The 23,286-nt window shown below is 39.8% G+C and overlaps 1 protein-coding gene across 9 annotated transcripts in view; it reads right to left on the reverse strand.

Moving 5' to 3' along the window:
- The window catches only part of LOC127568515 (dihydropyrimidine dehydrogenase [NADP(+)]-like), a 581,379-nt gene that overhangs the window by 261,366 nt on the left and 296,727 nt on the right, over window positions 1–23,286 (reverse strand). For all 9 annotated transcript variants that reach the window (XM_052012359.1, XM_052012358.1, XM_052012364.1 and 6 more), the window contains one exon: window positions 17,186–17,370. In XM_052012359.1, the coding sequence (XP_051868319.1) occupies window positions 17,186–17,370 (185 nt within the window). The remainder of the gene's footprint in view (window positions 1–17,185; window positions 17,371–23,286) is intronic.

Below are 23,286 nucleotides of genomic sequence, written 5' to 3' on the forward strand. Positions count from 1 at the left end.
CAGAAGTTTGAGAGATGACTGGAAGAAATGTAGTTTGGAAAGGAGCGGAGAGTATGGGTGGTATGAAAGTGCACCATGATTAGAGGTTGCCTTCCAGTCACTGAAGTGTTATCTTTGTTCTCCTCCACACATGCTGTCTGAACTGCCGAGTGGTTTCAGCATTTGCTGTTTTTACTTCTGAATGACCTGTTACTAGCACCAATCATTTCACATCCTCCAACCTTGCCTCATCATAAGTCTCCAATTGGTTTTATCTCTTCAATTGACAGACAAATGCATCCACACATCTGCGCTGCTATACCAGACCCTCTTGTGTTCCTGGCACGATCAGGATTCCAGAAAAACCCACAGGAGAACGGCAAGAAAACCAGGACCTACTAATTCAGGGAATGTCTGATAAGCCATGTGACGAGACAGTTTTGATAAACCCATCTTATAGTGTCAGTGTGGCAGAGGCAATGAGAGTGAGATTAGGATGAATCAGAATTGGGCTGAACCAGGGAATCTGTTTCCTTTAATTATAACACACTGGAGCCTGGTATTTCTGAAAAGATGAAATGTGTTGGGCTCCAGATTGGTAAAAGTGGATGTAGAAGAAGGGTCCTGTTGAAGAAATAAATATTTATTTTAAAAAGGACACTTAAGTGCTGAATGCAGAGTGAGAGAGTTCTGGAGAAGTTACAGAAGTGTGCAAGAGACTTTATTCTATCCCTTACTGAATTCCATGGTGATTCATGAGACCAAGTGCACAATCTCCCTTTTAAAAGCAGAGTATGTGAGTCCTGGAGAAAGAGTTGCTAGTGTTAAGATTACTGGATTAGAATTCCTGGAGGGCTAGAAATAGGAAAGAGTAGGTTTAGGTATCTAGGAGTATTAGGAGTAAATGGGAACAGAAAGAATGTTGAAGTCAATGGAACTGAACTTATGGGAAGTACAAATGGAAATTGAGACTCTCATATGCAGTTAGCACAAGTAATGAAAGTCAAATATATCCTCTGCTTTGGGACTTCAAAACAATGATCAATGGATCGTATGGTTTGGGAAGAGTGGATGAGTGTAAGGAGAAAAAAGATTGTGCAAGAAAAGAATGGTAGTCATACAGGGCAGAATTACTGGGGAGTGAGGATGAGGACTGAAATTCAAATTAACAATATTCCTGAGGTCCAGTGTGTGGGATTATTTTTCATGGGAGAGAGTGGAGGGAATGAAGCTGTTTTCCATGATTGCCTTCCTGGCATTGAGCTGAGAAACCTAATTGTTTAAAACAAGCTTATATTGAGTAAAGAGAAATATGCCAGAAAAGCAATTAGTGGGAATGCACTCTCACAAGTAAAGGTGTTCAGCCAGATTTCTGGGCGTCACTTTAAATCCCATAAAGCAAAGGCTGCATTAAAAGGGACTAAATATTTTAAAGAACCTGGTCAGATCCTGGCCCATGGACAAAAGTACAGTTACTGGCCCTTTCTTAGCAGGGATTGAGAAAAAAGAGAGATAAGGTTAGTATAGATAAGGTGGTGAAGAAGGCATGCAGTATGCTTGCCTTCATTGGCTAAGACATTGTGTACAGGAGTAGGGACATCATGTTACAGTTGTACAAAATGTTGGTTAGGCTGCACTTGTAGTATTGTGTGCAATTCTGATCGCCACACTACAGGAAGGATGTGATTAAACCAGAGAGAATGCAAAAAGGATTGACAAGGATGTTGCCTGGATTGGAGGGCTTGAGTTATAAGGAAAGATCAGATAGGCTGAGCCTGGTTTCCCTGGAACAAAGGAGGCTGAGGGATGAAGCTGAGGTATACAAAATTAAGTGAGACATTGGTGGTGTAGATGGGTATGATTCCATGTGTATGACTATGTAGACTGTTGCTTAACCAGTTAATGCAGGTAAATGGGATTAATATAGATAAGCATAATGGTTGGCATAGATGTGGTAGGTCAAAGATGATTAAGGTGCTGGAGAGGAAGAAAGGCAAACTCAGGGAACACAGGAAGTACAGGGGGAGATGGATTTTATCAGCTGTAACTGGAGTGGCACTATGGAAAACTTTGTATGAAGTACTATAGATGACCAAATTAAAGCATGAACTGGAGATAATATTTGGAGAAAGAGAAACAGCCTTTTTCCCAGGGAAAGGAAACCAACATCGAGAGGGGGCAGGTTTAAGGTGAGAGGGGAAAGATTGAAAAGAGACCTGAGGGGCAACTTCTTCATGCAGAAGGTGGTGCATACATGGAACGAGCTTCAGAGAAAGAAGTTGAGGCAGGCACAAAGATGGCATTTAAAAGATATTTGGATAAGTATGTGGATAGGAAAGGTTTAGAGGGACACGGGCCAAAGTGGGCATATGGGACAAGCTTAGGTGGGCACCTTGGTCAGCATGGATGAGTAGGGCTGAAGGGCCTTTTTCCACACTGTATTGCTCTATGACTCTATTTACAGCATCTGCATCACTTTATCTTTATTATTTTCTCCTCACAGATGGTATGCAATGGTGTGGTGAGGAAGAAAGCTACCAACAGTTATTAGGTTGCTCCTAGGGATTGCAGAGGAGATGGTGCCCTTATCATCTCCTTTAATGTTCCCCTCACTTGTAGCTCAGCCATTCATTCTGTTCACTGTCCAGAATACATTGGCTTCATCTCCTGACACCAGTCTTATCCCCTCCACTCAGATTCACCTGCTCGGTCCATTGTTCTCCATTTTCAAAAAAAGAAACAACAAATGCTGGAAATCTGAAATAAAAATAGGGTGAACTAGAACAATTTATTCTGATGAAAGGTAATTGACAATAAGTGCAGCAGTTAGTGTAACACTATTACAGCACCAGCGACCTGGGTTTAATTCTGGCTGCTGTCCGTAAGGAGTTTGTGCGTTCTCCCCGTGTCTGCGTGGGTTTCCTCCGATGCTCCGGTTTCCTCCCATATTCCAAAGACGTACGGGTTAGGAAGTTGAGGGCATGCTATGTTGGCGCCGGAAGCGTGGCAACACTTGTGGCCTGCCCCCGGAACACTCTACGTAAAGATGCATTTCACTGTGTGTTTCAATGTACATGTGACTAATAAAGAAATCTTATCTTTCTTTCTTGATCTCTCTCTTTCTCTCTCTCTCTCTCTCTCACACACACACACACACACACACACACACACACACACACACACACACACACACTCCTACCTGACCAGCTGAGTACTTGCACCACTTTCTTATTTTGTTGCCATTCACCTAGATCCAAAACCCCCAAGTCCTCCTCTCCACACAAGAACAGCTGAAGTGAAGTCAGATATCCCATTATTCCCAGCCTGTTTCTCTCTTCTCCTTGTCTTAATTCTACCTTCTCATTCAGTTCCCACTACCATGTTACTATTTAAAATTCAAAGTATTTTTGCAAGCGTATTGGAATTAAATATGTCCAATTTTCTGTTGCATCCATGTCACTATCTGCTACACGCTTTCTCAGAGGTCTAAGACACAAGCATTGATCTGTCATGGTGTCCCAAAATATAAGCAAGGTAATCATTTAAAAATTCAGCTTTATTTGGGGAAATTTTATCCTGGAAATCATCAGCAACTTATTCTCACCCATCCTTTTCAGTGCATTCTTTCTCTTTTTATCCCAGACCCCCACCCCTTCTCTGTCTGTCTGTCTGTCTGTCTCTCTTGTTCACTTTTTAAAATTTACAGAACCCAACAGATAAAAGCTTTACAGGCAAGTTATCAGATTTCTTGCCCTCTCTCTTTCACGCACAACATAGCCCATCCTGAAAGAGAAACAGTCTGTACGAACTTCACCTCAGTAAAATTTTTGACATTTGTCTTCAAGAAATTTTGAAAAAAAACTTCTGAGCAGAAACTATTAGAAGCTAAAGAAGAAATATATCTTGTATAGCTGACTGACAGAACTGATGAATCCTGGGAAATGAGGTTATCTGTACAAGCTGAGACTGTACAATCCAAATTCAGCTCACAGAATTACAGCTCAGGGCAAAAATATCAACTCTAGATCCATCTGCCAAGATACTGCATTTTCACAATACTATTAAGACAGTTTCCTTCTTTCTTCTTCTCACTCGGCAACTGTTAAAAAAGTGGTCATTTTTCACTGTAATTTAATGACTTTTAGTATTGAATTGACCTTTGTGTCTTTTAATCCTTTCATTAAAGTTTCAATGTGACATTCTTGGCATCTCTAAAGGTTCTTTTGTTGTCTGATTCAGTATAATAATTTCAATGACATGGTTATTTCTTTAAAGAGAATACATTGAGACATCTGCTTCCATTTTACTGTTAAACTCCTGCTTTTGCTTCTACTAAAAATAGGGAGGGAGCATGAATGCAGATGTAATATTTTTAATATGGAATTGTGTATATGTTTGTAACAACTAATGAACATAATATCCTATTCTGGTAGCTATAAAAAATACAAAATTCTTGGCTGCTATGCAACAACATCTTACCAAGAATGGCTACTCTTTGGAATGGACTGTCCAAGCTGTTGAGTGAGGCTGATAACGCCATTAATTTCAACAGGGATTTGAACTGCACTTTGTCAGAAAATTAGCTGTGCAATGTAGCCACTGAATTCTGAATACTGTCTTCTGTTCGATCCTGATGGATTTTTCGAGTCTTGTATGTGTGAATATTCCCCTAAAGGTGCCTTACACTGTTAGCTACCTGTGAGAATGTCTAAGTGACGTTTATCACCTGCTTATGCTCATTTTGATAGTTAATGAAAGAATTAATACAACTTCACAATAACTTGACATGACAATAATAATGTTACACTTCCTCAGATGCTGCCTGATCTGCTGATTATTTCCCGCATTTTCTGTTCTTATTTCTTATTTCTGGCAGCTGCGGGTTTGTTTTTGCATTTTCACATATTTTGTATTCAGGTACTCAGACAATCCAAGGCCAAGTTCAGGAATACAAATTAAATACTCAATAGTGTTTACATAAGTGAAAGTTATTTCTCTTTCCATCCTCACCCAAATAATTATGGAGAATTCAGTTATCACAAAGCAGCTCATTTAAACTGAATAAACATTTTTCAATTTACTGAAAAGAGGTTTAAAGATTCTTCATTGATTCATATCCTCTATCATTTTCCATTACTGAGAAAGCTAAGTGATCTGTAATCTTTTGCCACCACTCTGAACAAGAGATAACTTACTCCAGAAATAAATTCTTAGCCTTCCTTCCAATGGATATAGATAGTCTTAATATAATAATTAATGGGCAAATGAACTCAGTTATGCTTAGGATAGCACATTCTTTTTCCCATGCAGGCAAAAAACGATGAAGAAAACCTAAACAAAATTTGAAAATTTAGTCACAAGTTGTCCCTAATAAATTATTAAATCAGATGTAGGTACTCTACTTTTTCCTTTCATTGACAGCATTAGTCACACAAATTTGGATGCATACATTAGTTTTGTAGCAGATATCCCAAGCATAATTTTAGTGCTTCTTGTGGAATGTGTTACTGAGAGTAAGAAACTTTATTAAAGCAAGGTTATGATACCAAGAATTAACTTTCCATATTCCTTATCACTTTGAAGGGGCTATGCAGCCCACTTAGTCTAAGCTAGCTCACAGAGCAATCCTAATAATCCCATTACCTATTTATATTTCTCTCACATGCCCATTAATTCTATACCCAGATACACTAAGGGCACTTTACAGTAGCCAATTAACCTACCAACCAGAAAATCTTTTAGATGTGGGAGAAAACCAGAGCACACAGGGGAAACCCATATGGTCACAGGGAGAATATGCAACTCCACACAGAAGGCATCAGAGATCAGGATCGCTGGAGCTGTGAGATGGCAGCTCTGTCTCCTGCACCACTATGCCACCCTTAGTATCACAGGCATCAGGATATGTTCTGCTGGCTCAAAAATCAAGAGAAAGAAACTAGTATTCAACAGTACTGAGATGGGGCATCAAGTGATTGTAACAATTTGAGTAAGTTTCGGGAGCCTTAGCTGGAAAGTGGCATAGGACACTTGTAGCACTGGAAGAGCTCTGGACACATTGAGGATTGATGTGCATGATTATGTCAGCAGTATGAATAGTAATGGAATCGAGGACTTCTCCAACAGCTGTCAGGTCTAGGAGCAAAGAGCAAGACAGGACAAGGTAATTGTCAACAATGAAAAAATTCCAGTGTAAGAACATAGAAAGGGTAGAACATGTGGCCACTTGAACCTGATCTGCCTTTCAAAAAGATCATGGATGATCTGATCTTGGCCTGAACTCTGTTCTCTTGATTGTTCCTATAATTCTTGAATCTCTGGTAGTCCAAAAAATGTATCTATCTCAGTCTTGAATATAGTTCATGACTCAGCCTCTACAGATCTCTGCAGCAGAGACATCCGAAAAGTTATGACCTTCTAAGAGAAGAAATTCTTCCTCATCTCCAGATTCTGAAACTATATCTCTGATTCCAGATTACCTCCACGAGGGAAACTTCTTCTCAGCCAAAAGTACTCAGAATCTAAAACATTTCAATAGGAACAAAGGCTGGAGCTGGCAAATCTCAAGGCCAGAACCATGGTAGTCTGCTGCAAAGGATAATAAGGCAGCCTCTTGCACTATTAGTGCCTCCAAAGAAGGAAACAAGCTTCTCTGCAGTTTCTACAAGAGTTGTTTCAGTCTGTTGCCATACATCTTCAGAAACCCCAGGCATTTATGTTGTTTCTTAAACATCCTCCTTTTTCACTTTTCAGTTCTATTGAGTTCTGCGTTCCATGTGTCCAAAGTCATCGTCAGCCTTTTTTGGGAAGTAACAAGGTAGTCCATTCAGTCTTTCAACCTGCTATTAAATCTATGATTGAATTCCATTTACCTGACTTTGATCCATTTCCCTATGTAACTTTCTAGCTAGCTAGCAAACCGTCTAGCAAAAATCAAAAGATCACACAGTTGAAATTCTCAATCATTCTCAAACCTATTGTTTTAGACAGAGCCAATTCCAGATTTCTGCTGCACTATTATAGACTTGAATATGGTAAAAGTATGGCTCTGAAAGGCAATGTGCTTCCATATCTCCTCTGAGAAGATGAGGTTAATGTGAGTAGATTAGCACTTGAGAATTGAGTGTTACATAGCAAGGGAAAGCTCAGGTAAGAATTATTTAAAATTACAAAGATATATGACCTCAAAACAAGCATTTAGATAAGATATTTATTTATTAGTCACATGTACATCGGAACACACAGTGAAATGCTTCTTTCTGCGTTACTGAGAATGTGCTGGGGCAGCCTGCCAGTTTGGCCCAAACAGTCCAGGTTAACTTTTAAGCTCTAATTGAACCTCCTCTTATATTTCCTCATCTAAAATTACCAGTGCTGTTCACTGTTCCCTTCTCCTTTTTATGCTTATCCAGCCTCTCCTTAAATGTATTCATGCCATTTACTGCAATCACTCCCTGTGGGAGTGAATTGGACATTCCCACCATTATAAAGGGGTGATAAAGTTTCTTCTGAATTCTCTGTTGGATTTATTGGTACAATCTTGTATTGCTGGTCTCTAGAAATGCTCTTTTCCACAAGTGGAAACATTTTCTCTGCACACATTTTATCAAAACATTTCATAATTTGGAAGACCTCCATTAGGTCACCCCTCAGCCTTTTATGCCTAGGAGAAAAGGGATCTGTACATCTATCCTGACAATTCTGGTCCCATCCTGTTAAATTGTTTCTGCACTTTTTCAGTGCATCTATATTCTTTACACCTAAACTGGAGTATTAGTCTGTTACAGTGCAGAAAGGGGTTTTAAGATTCTGTGTACAATCAATCATTTTCAGGAGAGTTGGTTGTTCATAAAAGCAAGATGCCAAGTTTCCTTTCCCTTAAAATGGTGCATTACATTTTAGAGAAAAAAAACTGCACAATTGCCTTTTTTTCAAGCACTGCCACTTTTTAAGCACTTATCTGCTTCCCTGGTGGCAAAAGTGAAAATCCAGAGAATTTTCCAAGCATGGTCACATATAGCAGATTGTTTCTCCTTTGATCCAAGAGAACCTGCAGGTTGGAACTCTACAAAATGTTGTATGCTTCTCTCAGGCCTAGGCACTGCACTCTGCTACCTTTCTTGGCTGATTGTTCCTGAAGTGCCAGCTGGAGATCGTCTTGATTGATGAGACGTGCTGTGAGATTATCTGTTGAAGCATGGCTCCACTGTCCTCCAATGTCCAAACCTGCAGAGCTGGCATCACAACCCAGCAGAATGGTTTCATTCCGTATTGATATGAACACTTTCCTGTAGTTGGACAGCAAGCTCAAATGAGGACTTGGACAGATCTTTCTTCTTTATACCCTCAGGCTACTGAAGCGCAATGTAGTGCCAGTTCAGTTGAGCTGAGGTAACTGTATATACTGTTAAGTCAATATTTTCTATCTAAAAAAAATGCTAGTGAATTTACACTATAATGACAAAGAACTGAGATGCATCTTAAAAAAAAGTGATAACTTCCTTCTTTCACTGTTTGGAAAGCTTTTTGGCTGTCTACCAGTTTCCATCTAGGAGACTGACAGGTGCCTTGCTGTTAAGGTTCTGGTATTATGTTTAAAATTAGGGAAACCTTTACAGTTAGTGTCTAAACTCCACCCATCACCTTTCTTTGCTGCACAGCTAAAACAAGTGAACTGTGGGCATTAATCCAAGCATATGAGAGTAGAACAAAACTCTGATTGAATGCTAGTAATTACATAAAAAATAATGGTTTAAAATATTTAAACCTTTTCATTTTTTACTGATATACTAACCAAAGCTTTCTTTTCAACAAGATGTCCTAGAATTCACATGCTCTGCTTGTAATCAGCCATCGTTACTATTAAGTTGGAAACACTGTTAAATGTGGGCTGACACTCCTGTAAAGTGCAAAGAGAACACTGCACTGCTGGAGGTGCCACTTTTTGGATGTGATCTTAAACCAAAACCCCTTCTGCTCAGATACATAGATATCAAATCTGATGAGTAGGAAGAGATTTCTCCTTCTTGGCTGGGCTAATATTTATTCCATAGACAATATTACAGATTCAATTTGCTTGGTCTTTGTCACATTGGTGTATGTAGGAGCTTGTTATGTACCCATGATGTAAAAAGAAGTGGTAATTAGTTGATGCATTGGTGGTGTTTTGGCATGAATGATGAGAAGCTTGTTGAGAATTGCTGGAGCTGTACTCATCCAAGCAAGTGGACAGCATTCCATATAGTAAAGCACATTGTGGTGATCCGAAGGCATGACAGATGCCTAGTCTTTTGTGAATACATGAGGAATGAGAGAGCTAAGAAGCTTTGAAATACTTCATCCTCAAGTTCCTCCCTACATCCAAACAATCCCCAACATTGTACAATCTCTGCAACATTTCCAACTCAAACACTTACCACTTTCCCCTTTTTCAAACAACCATACTACAATTTCAAAATATAAATAGCACTGCCAATGTTGAAAATCTGAAATAAAATCAGAAAGTGCTGGAAATAATCGGCAGATCAGGCAACATCTATGGAGAGAGAGAAACTGAGTTAATGTTTCAGGTCCATAATCTTTCCGAAGAACTCAATTATATTTGTTGGTGAATTTCTCTAAATTCTTGTTTTAACCATTTGTCATCTGAATCCTCATGTGAACAAGCCCTATTTCTATTATTTCTGTTCATCATATCTCTTCTTCACATTTTCAGACCTCTTTTGCCTCCTTCTGGCACTATTTCTTATTTCTATTTTTTAATTCCATCATCAATTCCTACCCCCTCAGCTGACTTGCACCTGTCTTTGAATTCCACCAGTTCAACACTTTTGTAACTCCAAGTCCACTTTCCATAACTTCCTTAAACAATCATCGGCTCTGTTTTGTCACCACTTGACCTTTGTCACCACCATTCCAACACCCCTGGGTGCTCCGGTTTCCTCCCACATCCCAAAGACGTATGGGTTAGGATGTTGTGGGCATGCTACATTGGCACCAGAAGCGTGGTGACACCTGCAGGCTGTCCCCAGAACACTCTACACAAAAGATACATTTCACTGTGTTTCAATGTACATGTGACTAATAAAGATATCTAATCTAATCTAATCTAATCTAACATCTAAGGACTGAGCACCTTAAAAAAACAATGTTCTTATAGCTCACCATCTGAATGGGAATATGCAACACTCTGATATATTTCAAGTGCTTCCTTGAGCAGTGACTAGATCTGGAAACTGCTTTTCCATGTTTACTTCAGGGGAAGCTTCAGTGAACGTCCAGTTAAAAGAAGCTTGCAGATTTAGATAGTGGTAATGTTTTGAGATTATCTTCTTCACTTCTTAAACAAGTAAAATAATTCTAATATTACTAATTTCATCTTTAGAAGTTTTTCAATGCTTCCAAATGACAAGGAGATTCATAAGCATATCAAAAGCTTGGCAGAAGCTGTGGGCAAAGTTTTTGTCACCTATGGAAGGTTTATTTCCCCCAGTTTTGGGATCTGGGCACTTATTCGCCATCAATAACTGCCATGAGCAGGTGGTGGTAATCTACCTTCTCTAACCTCTTCAGTTCTTCTGGTAAATGTACACCTGCAAAGCACAGGTTTGAGAGGTGCAACCAGTCTGGCCTGGATACACAACTGCAGTGCATTTTGCACATGGTACACATGGCAACTACTGTGCACTAGTGATGGGGAATGAATGTTTAGGGTGGTGGATCAAGGTGATTGCTTAATCATGAATGATGAGGAGCTTCCTGAGAGTTGCCGGAGCTGGACTCATACAGGAAAGTGTACAACATTCCATCCTGCTACTGGCATGTGCCTTGTAGATGGCTAAAAGGCTTGGGGTGTCAGTAGGTGATTCGCTTCCTGCAGGGTCCAGTTATCCTGCTCTTGTAGCCAAGGAATTTACAGTATGTGGCTGATCAAGTTGAGTTTTTGGTCCATGGTGACTTTCGTAATATAGATGATAGGGGACTCAGTGATGGGAATGCCATTGAAGATCACAAGTTGTGGCTAAACTTTCCTTTGTTATAAATGGTGATTGTCTAGCACTTTTGTAGCACAGTTGTTGCTTGCCTCTTATCAGCCCATGCCTGTTGTCTAGATCTTGCTGCATGCAGCAACGAGTTGCTTTGTTTGCTGAGGAGTTGCAAATGGAATTGAATATTATGTAATCATCAGCAAATATCCCTACTACTGATGTTATGGTGAAAGCAGCTGAAAGTGATTGGACCTAAAGTAAAGCACCAGCCCTGGGATGATTGACCTTCAACAATCTCAACGATCTTCTCCTGTGTGAGGTATGACTCCAACCACTTGAGTCTTTTCCTTTGATGCCCATTGACTCCAGTTTTAGCAATGTGCCTAGATGCCATTCTCGGTCAAATGCTTCCTTATGTCATGAGTAGTTAGCCTCACCTCAATTCCAGAATTCCGTTCTTTGTTCCCTGTTTGAAGCAAGCCTGTGAAGAAATCTGGAGCTGAGAAGTCCTGCCAAATCCACACAGGGCATCAATGAGTACGTGCTGGCACTGTTGACAGCACCTTGCATCACTTTGCTGATATTTGACAACATATGGATTGGGAAGTAATTAGATTGGATTTTCGCGAACAACCCACACTTGGGCAAACTTTCCACATTGTTGGGTTGCCATTGTTGTAACTGTTTGGCTAGGGGTGCAGCTAGTCTTGCTGCACTAGGTTTTATAGCTGAATATTGTAGGGCCCTGTAAGTTTGGTAGACAACTACCTTCACATGCCTGACGTTAGACTCCCAAAACAGACACTCTATTCTGGGCATTACCGGTAGGCAGAGGAAAAGATTCACGGAAGATCCTCAAAACGTCTTTGTAACTTGCAATATCCCCATCAGTTTCTGGGAATAACTGACCCATAACCCAGAAATCCAAACAATCTAGGTGTGCCTAGGTTCAGAGATGGGGAAATGGTCCCAGATACCCAATAGAGTCATGGAGTCATAGATTTGTACAGCAATGAAACAGACTCTTCAGCCTTTCTATACTAATCCCACTTGCCCGCATTAATTCAATATCCCTCCATGCCCTGCTTATTCAAGTATCTCTCAAGATGCCTTTTAAATGTTGTTGCTATTCCTGCCTCCACCACCTCTTCTGTCAACTCATTCCAGTTACCAACTACTGTTGGTGTGAAAGAATTACCCCTCAGATTCTACTTAAATCTCCTCCCATGCACCTTAAACTGATGACTTCCAGTTTTAGACAACCCTACCATGGGAAACAGACACTGGCTAACTATCCTATTTCTGCCTCCCATAATTTTGTATACTTCTATCATGTCACCTCTCAGCCTCCTTTGCTCCAGGAAAAAAAGACCTAACCTGTCTAATGTCTCCTGGTAACTCAAGCCCTCCAATCCAGCAACATCCATGTGAATCTTTTCTGCACCTTCTCTAGATTAATCAAGTCCTTCCTATCGTGTGGTGACCAGAACTGCACACAATACTCCAAGTGTGGCCTAACCAATGTTTTGTACATTGGCAAACTTAATTATCACCAAGCAAAATGGCATAAGACATTCATTCATGGTGATCATGTCAAGTGAGTAAAACATGGTCAGCTTCATGATGCTAACTTCAGATATTGAGCTTGCAATTACACATCTGTATATTTTTCATCCTAAAGGCCTTTCACAAGATTTACAGGAGGGGGTCCAGGATGCACTAACATGGCTGTCAGCTGTACCCTGGGCAGCAACACCCACTGGCTTCTCCTTCCCTCCTTTTTGTCTTTCTCCTTCTCCTCAAAGTCCAAATCTCCCTGCTGCCCAGAGTTGTGCACAGTGCAGGACACCACAACCATCTAGGGGCTTAGCCCAGATCTCCACAGTCACCCGAAATGCACCTCCTTCATGCTGGTGACTTGTTTACAACCACATCCAGAGCTCAAGCAGTATTCATTATATACTCCTTCTGAGTATTTCTAAGAGGTGTCATCAGTCAGCAGCCCCACCGCTGAGAAACCAGCAGATGTCTACTTCAAGATGTGAAAGGATTGGGGACGGTGGACCACTGCCTGGGAACCTTGCTCCCCTGTGCAAGGATCTAACTGTAGTTGCACACCAATTGATGGATCGAAATACTTATGACTGAAGGGTAGTTTATCCGTGCAATCTGACTGGCATTACTGCAGGCAGAGTTCACATAATTGCCAGCATTGGCAAAGAAGCAATCAGTTACTGGTCTGTTGCATTTATGTGCTGTTCACTGTGAGAGCCTGCAACTGTCTTCAGGAAAACCCCAGAAGGATCTGGAGGTAGAAAGCCAATAGCAGTGGCATTGACTTTGACAACTGCTGGTAAAGTTCTGTGACCAGTACAGGTTGCAAATGTCTGCCACCATCTGACATGACACCAAGAGCCTCATACATCATGGAGGTCCTCCACCATCTTGGCAATGGAAAGGAGACTGGATGATATTCCTTGCTTCCTGGCCAACGAAGTGTGCAAGCATGTAGTGTACACAGAATGTAAGTTTATTTTCTCAAGGATCACAGTTTTGGAGACCCATTCATCCCATGTGACTCCAAGGATTTTTCTGAGACATTGGAGAGAGAAACTGTCCCTACTTGAGTATACGCCCCAGCTTTTGTATCCTGACAGATAGCCTCATATGACCCTGATATGCAAATATGTCAACATGGTTTTTCTTCGCCTGCAGATCCTTTGTCTTCACTAAAGCACTTGCAGACTGCACTAGTCTGCTGATCCTGTCTCTGGGGAGCAGTCTGTTGTTGGTCCAAGTCCTGTGGCCCCCAGCTGTTGCCAAAGGTCACCTTGCTCTCTAGCTGAAGTGTAAGGTGACACAGTGCAAGTCATCCATGTTAACTGTTAGATCAAGGTTTCAGTATGTAATGTCACCTCTCAACATCAGTACGGTGAATAGAACTTACTACAGCACAGGAGGTATTCCATTCATTAGGTCTCTATCAGCTCACAACAGAACACTCCCATCTGTCCATTCCTCCATTCTTATTTTCCCATGGTCCTGCAACTTATTCTTTCTCACTTGCCCATCAATTCCCACTTTGATTCTTTTTGCCATTTACCTACACAAGAGGTAATTTACATTGGCCAATTAACCTACCAGCACATCTTTGGGATGTGGGAAGAAACTGGAATATCAAGTGGAAACTCACTCTGTTACAAAGAATACAAGCAAACTCACATGGTCACACAGGGAACACCTTTTCACACAAGAAAGAGTGCTGGTTATTTACTGCAAATGTCTTTATCATGCCTTCAACCACCTCAAGTAACACTGTCATCTGATATTACTGGAGCATCTGGACAGTAAGGATACTGACGTTAGACTATTGCTTATTGACTACAGCTCTGCCTTCAATACTATAATTCCAAGCAAACTCATCTCCCAACTCCTAGAACTGGGATTCATCACCTCCCTTTGCATCTGGATCCTTGACTTCCTGACCAACAGACTGCAATCAGTGAGGATAGGCAGCAACATCTCCGCCACGATTACCCTCAACACTGGTGCCCCACAAGGCTGCATCCTCAGCCCTTTACTCTATTCCCTATATACTCATGACAACGTGGCCAGATTCTGCTCTAACAAGTTTGCAGATGACACCACCATAGTGGGTTGAATCACAAATAATAATGAGTCAGAGTACAGGAAGGAGATAGAGAGCCTAGTGGCATGGTGTCATGACAACAACATTTCCCTCAACGTCAGTAAAACAAATGAGCTGGTCATTGATTTCAGGAAGGGGCTGGTGCACATGCTCCTGCTTACATCAACGGTGCTGAGTTCGAGAGAGTTGAGAGCAAGTTCCTTGGAGTGAACATCACCAATAGCCTGTCCTTGTCCAACCATACAGACACCATGGCCAAGAAAGCTCACCAGCGCCTCTACTTCCTCAGGAGGCTAAAGAAATTTGGCATGTCCCCTTTGACATTCACCAACTTTTATAGATGCACCATAGAAAGCATCAGATCTGGATGCATCACGGCTTGGTATGGCAACAATTTTGCCTGAGACTGCAAACAACTGCAGAGAGTTGTGGACACAGTTCAGCATATCATGGATACCAGCCTCCCCTCCATGGACTCTGTCTACACTTCTCGCTTCCTCAATAAAGCAGCCAGTTTAATCAAAGACCCCACCCACCCCCAACATTCTCTCTTCTACCCCCATCCATCGGACAGAAGATACAAAAGCCTGAAAGCATGTAACACTAGGCTCAAGGACAGCTTCTATCCCACCGTTATAAGACTATTGAACGGTCCCCTAGTACAGTAAGATGGACTCTTGACCTCACAATCTACCTCGTTATGACCTTGTACCTTATTGTCTGCCTGCACTGCGCTTATCTGGAACTTTAATACTTTATTCGGCATTCTGTTATTGTTTTCCCTTGTACTCCCTCAATGCACTGATGTGATTAAATGATCTGTATGGATGGCAAGCAAAGCAAAGTTTTTCACTGTACTTCGGTGCATGTGGCAATAATAAACCAATTTACCGATTTACTTCCACTGGCAAATTCCCAGAAGATGAAGAAACCCATGAACCAAACCAGCAAAACCCAAGTTACAGCATGTTGAAAATAGCATCAGAACTTAAGAACACAAGCAGGTAAGAGCATGAGGCCACTCGGCCCCTCCAGCTGTCCTGCCATTCAATATGATAATGGCTGATCTGCTCTGGGCCTTATCCCTTCTTCTTTGCCAGCTCCTTATAGCTCTCAACTCCCTAATCTTTCCAAAATTTATCTATTTCCTCTTTAAATTCCTCCAGTATTTAAAGCTTCCAACTTGCCTATTCCAAGGAGGCTGTGTAACATGAAGCCCAACATGCTAGAGTGAATTCAGAAGGTACTGGATTGGAGATGGCTGCCCAATGCACTGCCCAGTCCTACTCACACTCAAACCTTTGCAATGGACTTGCATTAAAATTCCCCCATAGTTTGGGATCTATCCGTTTCCCACTCCTATCCAAAGATTATACACATCATGCGGATCATCTGAATAGCTTGGCATCCAGGTAGACTTATTACTCTCTCAAGATCAGCACCAGCACCCATTAACGTGATTCCCCACATTAGAAGGCATTGATTTATTAGTGACCCTTTTAGAATTGGAGTCTAATTAGCCTTAGCACAAGAAGTGGCTGCGATGAACAGGACAAATAGCTTTAAGGGAAAGCTGGATAAATTTAAACTGAATTCCAGCATGAATAGGCCAGTTCTGCATAGAATTCTCTATGCAACTCTTGGCATTTTTAAGCTTCTACTGATAGAACCGCAGTAAATTTTAGAAGCAGAAAACAGCCACCAGTTCCCCATTTTCCAGGAATCGAGGAACAACAGCAGAGATAAAGGCAGAAAACAAACATGAAAAAATGAGGGGAAAACAAATACAAAGAAGAAAAATACCATCAAGGAGAGAAGGAATGAAAAACAGAACAGAGATACAAACCCACACTGCAAGAAACTGGGAGGAAACCAAAGTAGGTGCTTGGGGTAGTAGAAGAGTCTTGAAAGGAAAAATGGGGAAGAAAGACCACTGTGGGATACAGAATGAGAGGAAAATACAGAAAGCCATATCCTGCTTGAAACAATGCAGAAGAAATTCTTTGGGCAAAAGGTGAAGATAAAATAATATAAAATTGGCCACTTAAGTGGAGAACGAGAAGAGAAATGGAAAGGGCCTCTGGTTAGTGTAGCACAAGGAAAAAGAAGAAAAGGGAAGATTGGAAAAGGAAGATTTTGACAAATGAGGAAGAAAAATAGGAGAGTTTGCTAGAAAAGAAGGAACTCTGTTGTAGGCTGCTGACTCTATCTTTGCTGCCATTGAAAGGGAGTTATTCTCTGATTCAGTATAAGCATGTCACAAAAGATCAACGAGTGTGTAATAATATAGGAATTAAATCAATTGAGCAAATAACATCTTATTCTTTCACCAACATAGGCTCATTCGCTTGAGCATTTCAATTTTGGCCACAATGTTGATTTTATGTTTTAAATGGTTGAAGTGTCCCAGAAACAAATGTACTTCAACATATTTAACAAAATAACTGTGCATTAGAGTGTGGTATCCAATCCCAAGCAAAGGAATGATGTGCTACATTGACAGAGTCCATGCAATGAATTGGTCTATAATAAATGAAGCCTTGTGTGTGCCCAGTCAATTCTTACTCACCTGTAAATATTTGTGAATGTGCCATGATGCCTGCTTCCCATCATTCACAGACTCAACAGTAGTGTTAGCCAAACCTGCGATGTCTCCACCTGCGAAGACCCAGGGCTCATTTGTCTGCATGGTCTCTGTATCAATATCTAAGAAGCCCCATCTGTTAAACTTGATATTCGCCATGGCTTTTTTCACTATAATAATGAAAATTAGAAAGAAACTCAGTGATCTAGAAATTCATGCACAACACATACCAAAAGCAAAACTCTGTAGCTTTTTAGTATATATGCTTAACCTGATGTGTGAAATTATTGGGGAGGCTTATGACAAATATTTAACTTGGTAAAAATATAGTCAAGAAAAAATTCATTGCGCAACACAGTGCCAAATGAATACAAAGTAACTTCCTCAAGCTGGCAGAATAACAATTCAATTTAATAAAAAGTGTATTGCTTGACTGGAACATCACCAATAAGCTGTTTCAAAAAAATCTTACAACATCAGAATTTAAATTGTAGCCTTTGAATATTCTCATTCAAATTTTCCTTACAGTTATCATTGTGTCTTTCTCATGAAGGTGTTACATACCAGCAACAATAGAAACACACCGAGTCATGTACAAGTGTTAAAAACTATTTTATTAATAACTACTTGTAATAATAAGAAAAGCAAAAACATTAGATATCAAACATAATCCCCAAAACTAAACTCAAAGTGTGTGTGTGGCAAATTCCCAAACCCCAAGTCTAGGAATAGTTCTCAAAGTTCAGTTCAGCAAGTCATAAGGTGAAACGTGAGCAAAGGCTTTTGCAAAACCACTGTTGACTGAAGAAAAAATGTAGAGAGAATATATAGAGAAATTACAAAATCCACATGTTCCATGATGGAACCCATGTGACACCTCAATCTCCGATGATTTCCACTGCTTTGTTCCGAAGTGTCTGCCACCCTGAAGGCATTCAATACGTAGCTGCCCACAGAAATACCTGTTTCCCACTCTGTAGTGGGAAAGTGGACTCCACTTGTTTGCTCCAAAAATCCATACATGGATTGTAGTGACAGACACAGTTATTGTTCTTCATCCATTGTTACGGAGGCCAGCAATCAGTGCCTCTCTCTCTCTCTCTTCTCGACTCACTTCGCTTCACTGAGCAAAACGGTCAGCATGTTGTTATAATCTTGCTGTCTTGATGACACCACACACACACACACTACTGCTCTACTGTCCAGGTGCCTTAAAGGGACATTCACCAAATAGCAACCTGACTCGTAACAAAGGGCAAAGGTCTGTCTCCCTAGATTGGATGTTGATCTCTACTGTCTTCCACCCAATCGCAGGTCACCTTATTCCACTTTCCTTGCATCATTAAACTTGCTTAGTCTTTTCCACTGCCTGTGCCTGTTTTTAATTCAATATTCCATGGTCTGGATGTTCATCAAACCTGATAAAAGATGGCATGTAGAATAATGTTTTTAAATGTGTTCCAGGGAATAGATAACATCAGGAAGCTAGCATGTATTTCCTTTTTCCTCTTGTCCATGGCATTTGACAAGGTGTCATATATAAAAGGAAGGTGCATAAGATAATAGCACATCGTATTTGGGGAAGTGTGTAAACCTGGATTAAAAATTGCTTTGAAGATCTAGAGTCACATAAATGGGTCTTTTTCAGGTTGGAAGGATGTAACTGGTGGAGTGCCCAAGGGATCACTTCTTGTCCCTCAATTATTTACAAATTCATACGAATGACTTGGAGAGGACGGCAGAATGCAAGGTATCCAAGTTTGCCAATGACATGAAAATAGTTGGGAGGGCATATTGCTAAGAGGATATTAGGACTCTTCAACTTAGATACAGATAGATTGAGAGAGTGGGCAAAAACTTGGCAAATGGAATTTAATGCGGGAGAGTGTGAAGTTGTGCACTAAAGTAAAGGGAATCTAAAGGCAGGCTATTATCTAAATGGAGAAAGATTGCAGTTGAATGAAGTACAGAAGGACCTAAGTGTTCTTGTGCACAAATCACAAAGCATTAGCAGGCAGGTGCTGTAAGTGGTTAGGAAGGCAAATAGCACGTTGGCCTTTTTTGAAAGAGTGTTGCAGTTGAGAAAGAGGAAATATTGTTATGAATGTACAGGGTACTGGTGAGGCCACACCTGCAGTACTGTGCACAGTTTTAGTCCCTTTATTTAAGAAAGGATATAGTAGCATTGGAGGAATTCCAAAAGAGATTCAGTAGTCTAATTTCTGGGATAAGAGGGTTGCTTATCACAAGCGGCTAAAGAAATTAGATCTATATTCTTTGGAGTTCAAAAAAAAGAGATGTGATCAAAATCTTTAGGGGGGCATGACAGGTTAGATAGATGTTGAGATGTTTCAATTAGTCGGAGAATCTCAAATGAGGGGATACAGTTACAAGATTTGGGACATACCATTTAAAATTGAGATACATAGTAACATCTTAAGGAGGAAGTAAATGAAGTTTTGAAAGATCAAGGAATTGAAGGCTTTGAGGAACTGGCACAGAAGAAGAGCTGAACCCTGGGCAGATCAGCCATGATCATACTGAACGGCAGGGCAGACTTGAAGGGCCAAGTAGCCTACTTCTGCTCCTATTCTCTTACATTATTATTTTCTTATGTCTCTGGTCTTTTCATGTTGTTCAGGGTACAATTGATTTTGGATCATGTAACACATATTAAAGGAAGTGCCATGCAATTCAATTTCTAGGCTAAACCCTACTCTGAGGTGAGAGTGCTACTAAATTGACTTTACCAATAGACTTGTGGACTACTTCCCAGGACATAATATAAAAATGATCAAGTAACTAGATATGTAGAGGCATCAAGAGACTCACTAAGATAGCAGTTAGGTGAAACTGAAATCCAATACGTAGATCTAATATGATTTTTTTTTGGTTGTGCTCTCTTCTAACATTGCCTATACGTTTGTATAAGATCTGTGCACATTTTTTATTCAAGCTAAATAAGTGGGGAAAAAGAATATAAGATGTTGGAAGTACTCAGCAGGTCAGATTCTATTGTGCAGAGAGAAAAGTGGAGTTAAAATTTCAGATCTGTCAAAACCTAAAGATCTAGATCAGACAAAGCATCATTGACTTAAAACATTAACCATTTATTACACAGGTGTCTGGCATGCTGTTTCCAGCATTTTGTAATATTTATTTCAAATTTCTAACATCTTCAGTATTTGGTGTTATGTTTTTTGTCTAAATAAATGATGTTTTACTAAAAACACATCAAGGAACTAGTGCCATACAACAATACATAAACAACGGTAATTTTAGTTCCATTATCCAAATACATTTGTGGGATTGTTAGCACAAGACTTTGATGTTGGCTTTCTATTCAAGGATCAATACCAATATGTATGAACTGCAGAAATTCACTGGCAATGGTTACAAATGATTAACACTATACTAGTTAGTTTACATAAGATGTAGTTCAGTGCATTATTCCCAACAACAGGCCCTGGGAGAATAAGAAGCAGATTGTATGTCCAAAGCATCATCACAATAAAATATGATATAGTGAAAGCATGTTTGACAAGAAAATAGCAAAAGTGATGAGATGACAGCAACCAAATCCAGTGATAATGTAGGAATGCAAGGCTAAAGTGTAGTTCAGTCCTGGGCTTAGTTTCAAATCAACTGCAAATCTAAAATGAATGCAGCAATTGCTGGAATTGCTCAGTGGATCAAGCAGAATCTATGGAGAGAGAGAGGTGGTGTTAATATTTAAAGTCAATGATCTTTTGTCAAAACCCTGCTGAGTATTTTCAGGATTTTCTGTTTATATTGAGCATTTCCAGCACCTGCATTGCTTTGCTTTTTTCTTTGATCTAGCTTTGTGTCATTTAACCCAAGGAACACATAAATAATCGTCAACAGATTCAGTTCTTAATTTAAAAGCACAATTGTACATGATAAGAAAAAAAAACATTTTTAATCAATAAATTCTTAACTGCTTTATATAGAATCAACCTTTTGTATTAGAATGCCAAATACAAATCATATTAGACAACAATTTCTATGTCACTTGTTTCAATTTTACCACAATAGATGATGGAACTATGCATCTTTATGGGGCAATCCAGATCTGCGTTAGAAATGAGGTAATTTATAACAACATAAGCAGCTGCCAGATTTAACTACTATTGTATGATTCCTTTATTGTGTCTGTTGCTATCATGATACAATTCTCTTTTTAAAGAGCACATTCTCTAAATGGATCGTCTGATATTCAGGATATTAAAGATGTGGAATTATGAAACATTATGAATTATAGTGTGTCAATTAATCTGCTTTAATTTAATTGATGCCCAGATTTGTAGTCAAGATTAGCTTCTAGATTGTTTTAAAATCTTAAAATAACATTCCAACCTGAGTATTTTACAAACATTCATGGTTCAGTCATGTTGATGGATGTTGATTGTATGTAAGTTATTGAAATACTAATTGATGACAATTTTTAGTATTTGCAGAGAATCACCTACATTTTAAAAAAATCATAGCAAGGACAAATGGGATTTTGTTCTCATAAACAATCAAACAGCATCAAACATGAACAGATTACCATACAGGTTAAAAGACATAATTCTCCAAATGTTCAAGTACAATTAGATAATGATGTAAAGAGCCACAGGAATTTGAATTTGATAAATAAAGGCATAAATCTATAGTAAAGAGGTTACAGTAAATGTACAGAAGATTTTGGCTGGACAACAGTTGCTGTGCTGTGTGTGTTTTTAAGTGCTCCATTACAGTAAGAACATGAGGTCTGTAGAGACCATACAGTATAGATTCATTAAGATATCAGAAACAGAAAACTAGTTCCAGGAGAGATTTGAGATAGTGGATGTTTCCACGGGAACAGAGAAGGCTAAGTAGAGACTTAATGGTTGTTTTTCAAATTATGAAGGTTTTCGAAGGACTGAAAGGGAAAGACTATTTCCTTTGGTGGTCATCTATTATAAACTGTCATTAAGAGAGAGACAATACAGTTCAGAAGAATTTTCGTAAAAGGGCTTTTAAAGCATGAAGTGCTTTGTTGTAAGGGATAGAAACCATTGAATCATTTAAGGAAAAAGGTAGGCAAAAGTACTGAATCAGAGAAAGATAAAGAAAACTGTATGATGGGAAATGCTTTAGACTGCTCCAGCAAGAACTTCCAGAAACCTAAGATGGACCCAATGACTTCCCTCTGTCTGTAACCTTATATGGATGATTAGTATAGAGAGGGAGTTGAAATGTGCATAACATGTTTTCAGCTTTCTGGTATCTACGACATGCACATTTTCCACTGTCATGCATTCCCCAAATATAAAATACAATGTTAATTTTTTAAATGCATGAATATACTTTTTCTTATTCTTTATCAGACCACTAAAAATGATAATTATTTAACTACTTACTACGGTGCATTGTGCATCCAAACTTAATACCTCAAACCTGAAATAGTATGTGCATAGTAAGGTATAGTTCTTACAAGTACCTCTTACATCCAGTCCCTTAGGATTATGGGACGACCTGAAATAAATCACTATTCTAGTCACAGACCAAACCTGGAGTTCCCTAACAGTAAATGCATAAACATATAAAAGTGAAAGGCAGGGAAGACCAGCTGCAGAAGACTTTGGAGTTCAGGAATAAATTGGAGTTATGATGGGTGGGGGGGGGGTGCGGAGAGATAATACTGGGAGCTGTGACTGGATGGTGTTTGGTGGAGAGATCGTGAGTTGGAATGAAATCAGCGGGCTAGTCAGATCAGACAGTGGGGTGGAAGGTGTGTTCTTATCTAGTGGGGTAAAGGGAGTAAGATCACAGGGATGTAACCAGGTTTGCTTAAGGTGCTGGGGAAGCACCCTTATTTTTCCTAGACCACAACCTGTGCTGGTAGAGTATTTACCTTCTGCATCTGTCCCTTCTGACCAGAGATGCAGAAGCTTATTAAAACATTTAAAGATCCAGGCCACTGCTGACTGATCAACCTCCAACCAACCTCTGTATATGAAGAATTTGGAGGTGGGATGGGTGTCAGGTTTCCTACTTTAGAATTGGAGTAAGATTGTTAGTATCTAAATATCTAGATG

This window comes from Pristis pectinata, chromosome 3 (genome assembly GCF_009764475.1).
Source record: "Pristis pectinata isolate sPriPec2 chromosome 3, sPriPec2.1.pri, whole genome shotgun sequence".
NCBI classification, from domain to species: Eukaryota; Metazoa; Chordata; class Chondrichthyes; order Rhinopristiformes; family Pristidae; genus Pristis; species Pristis pectinata.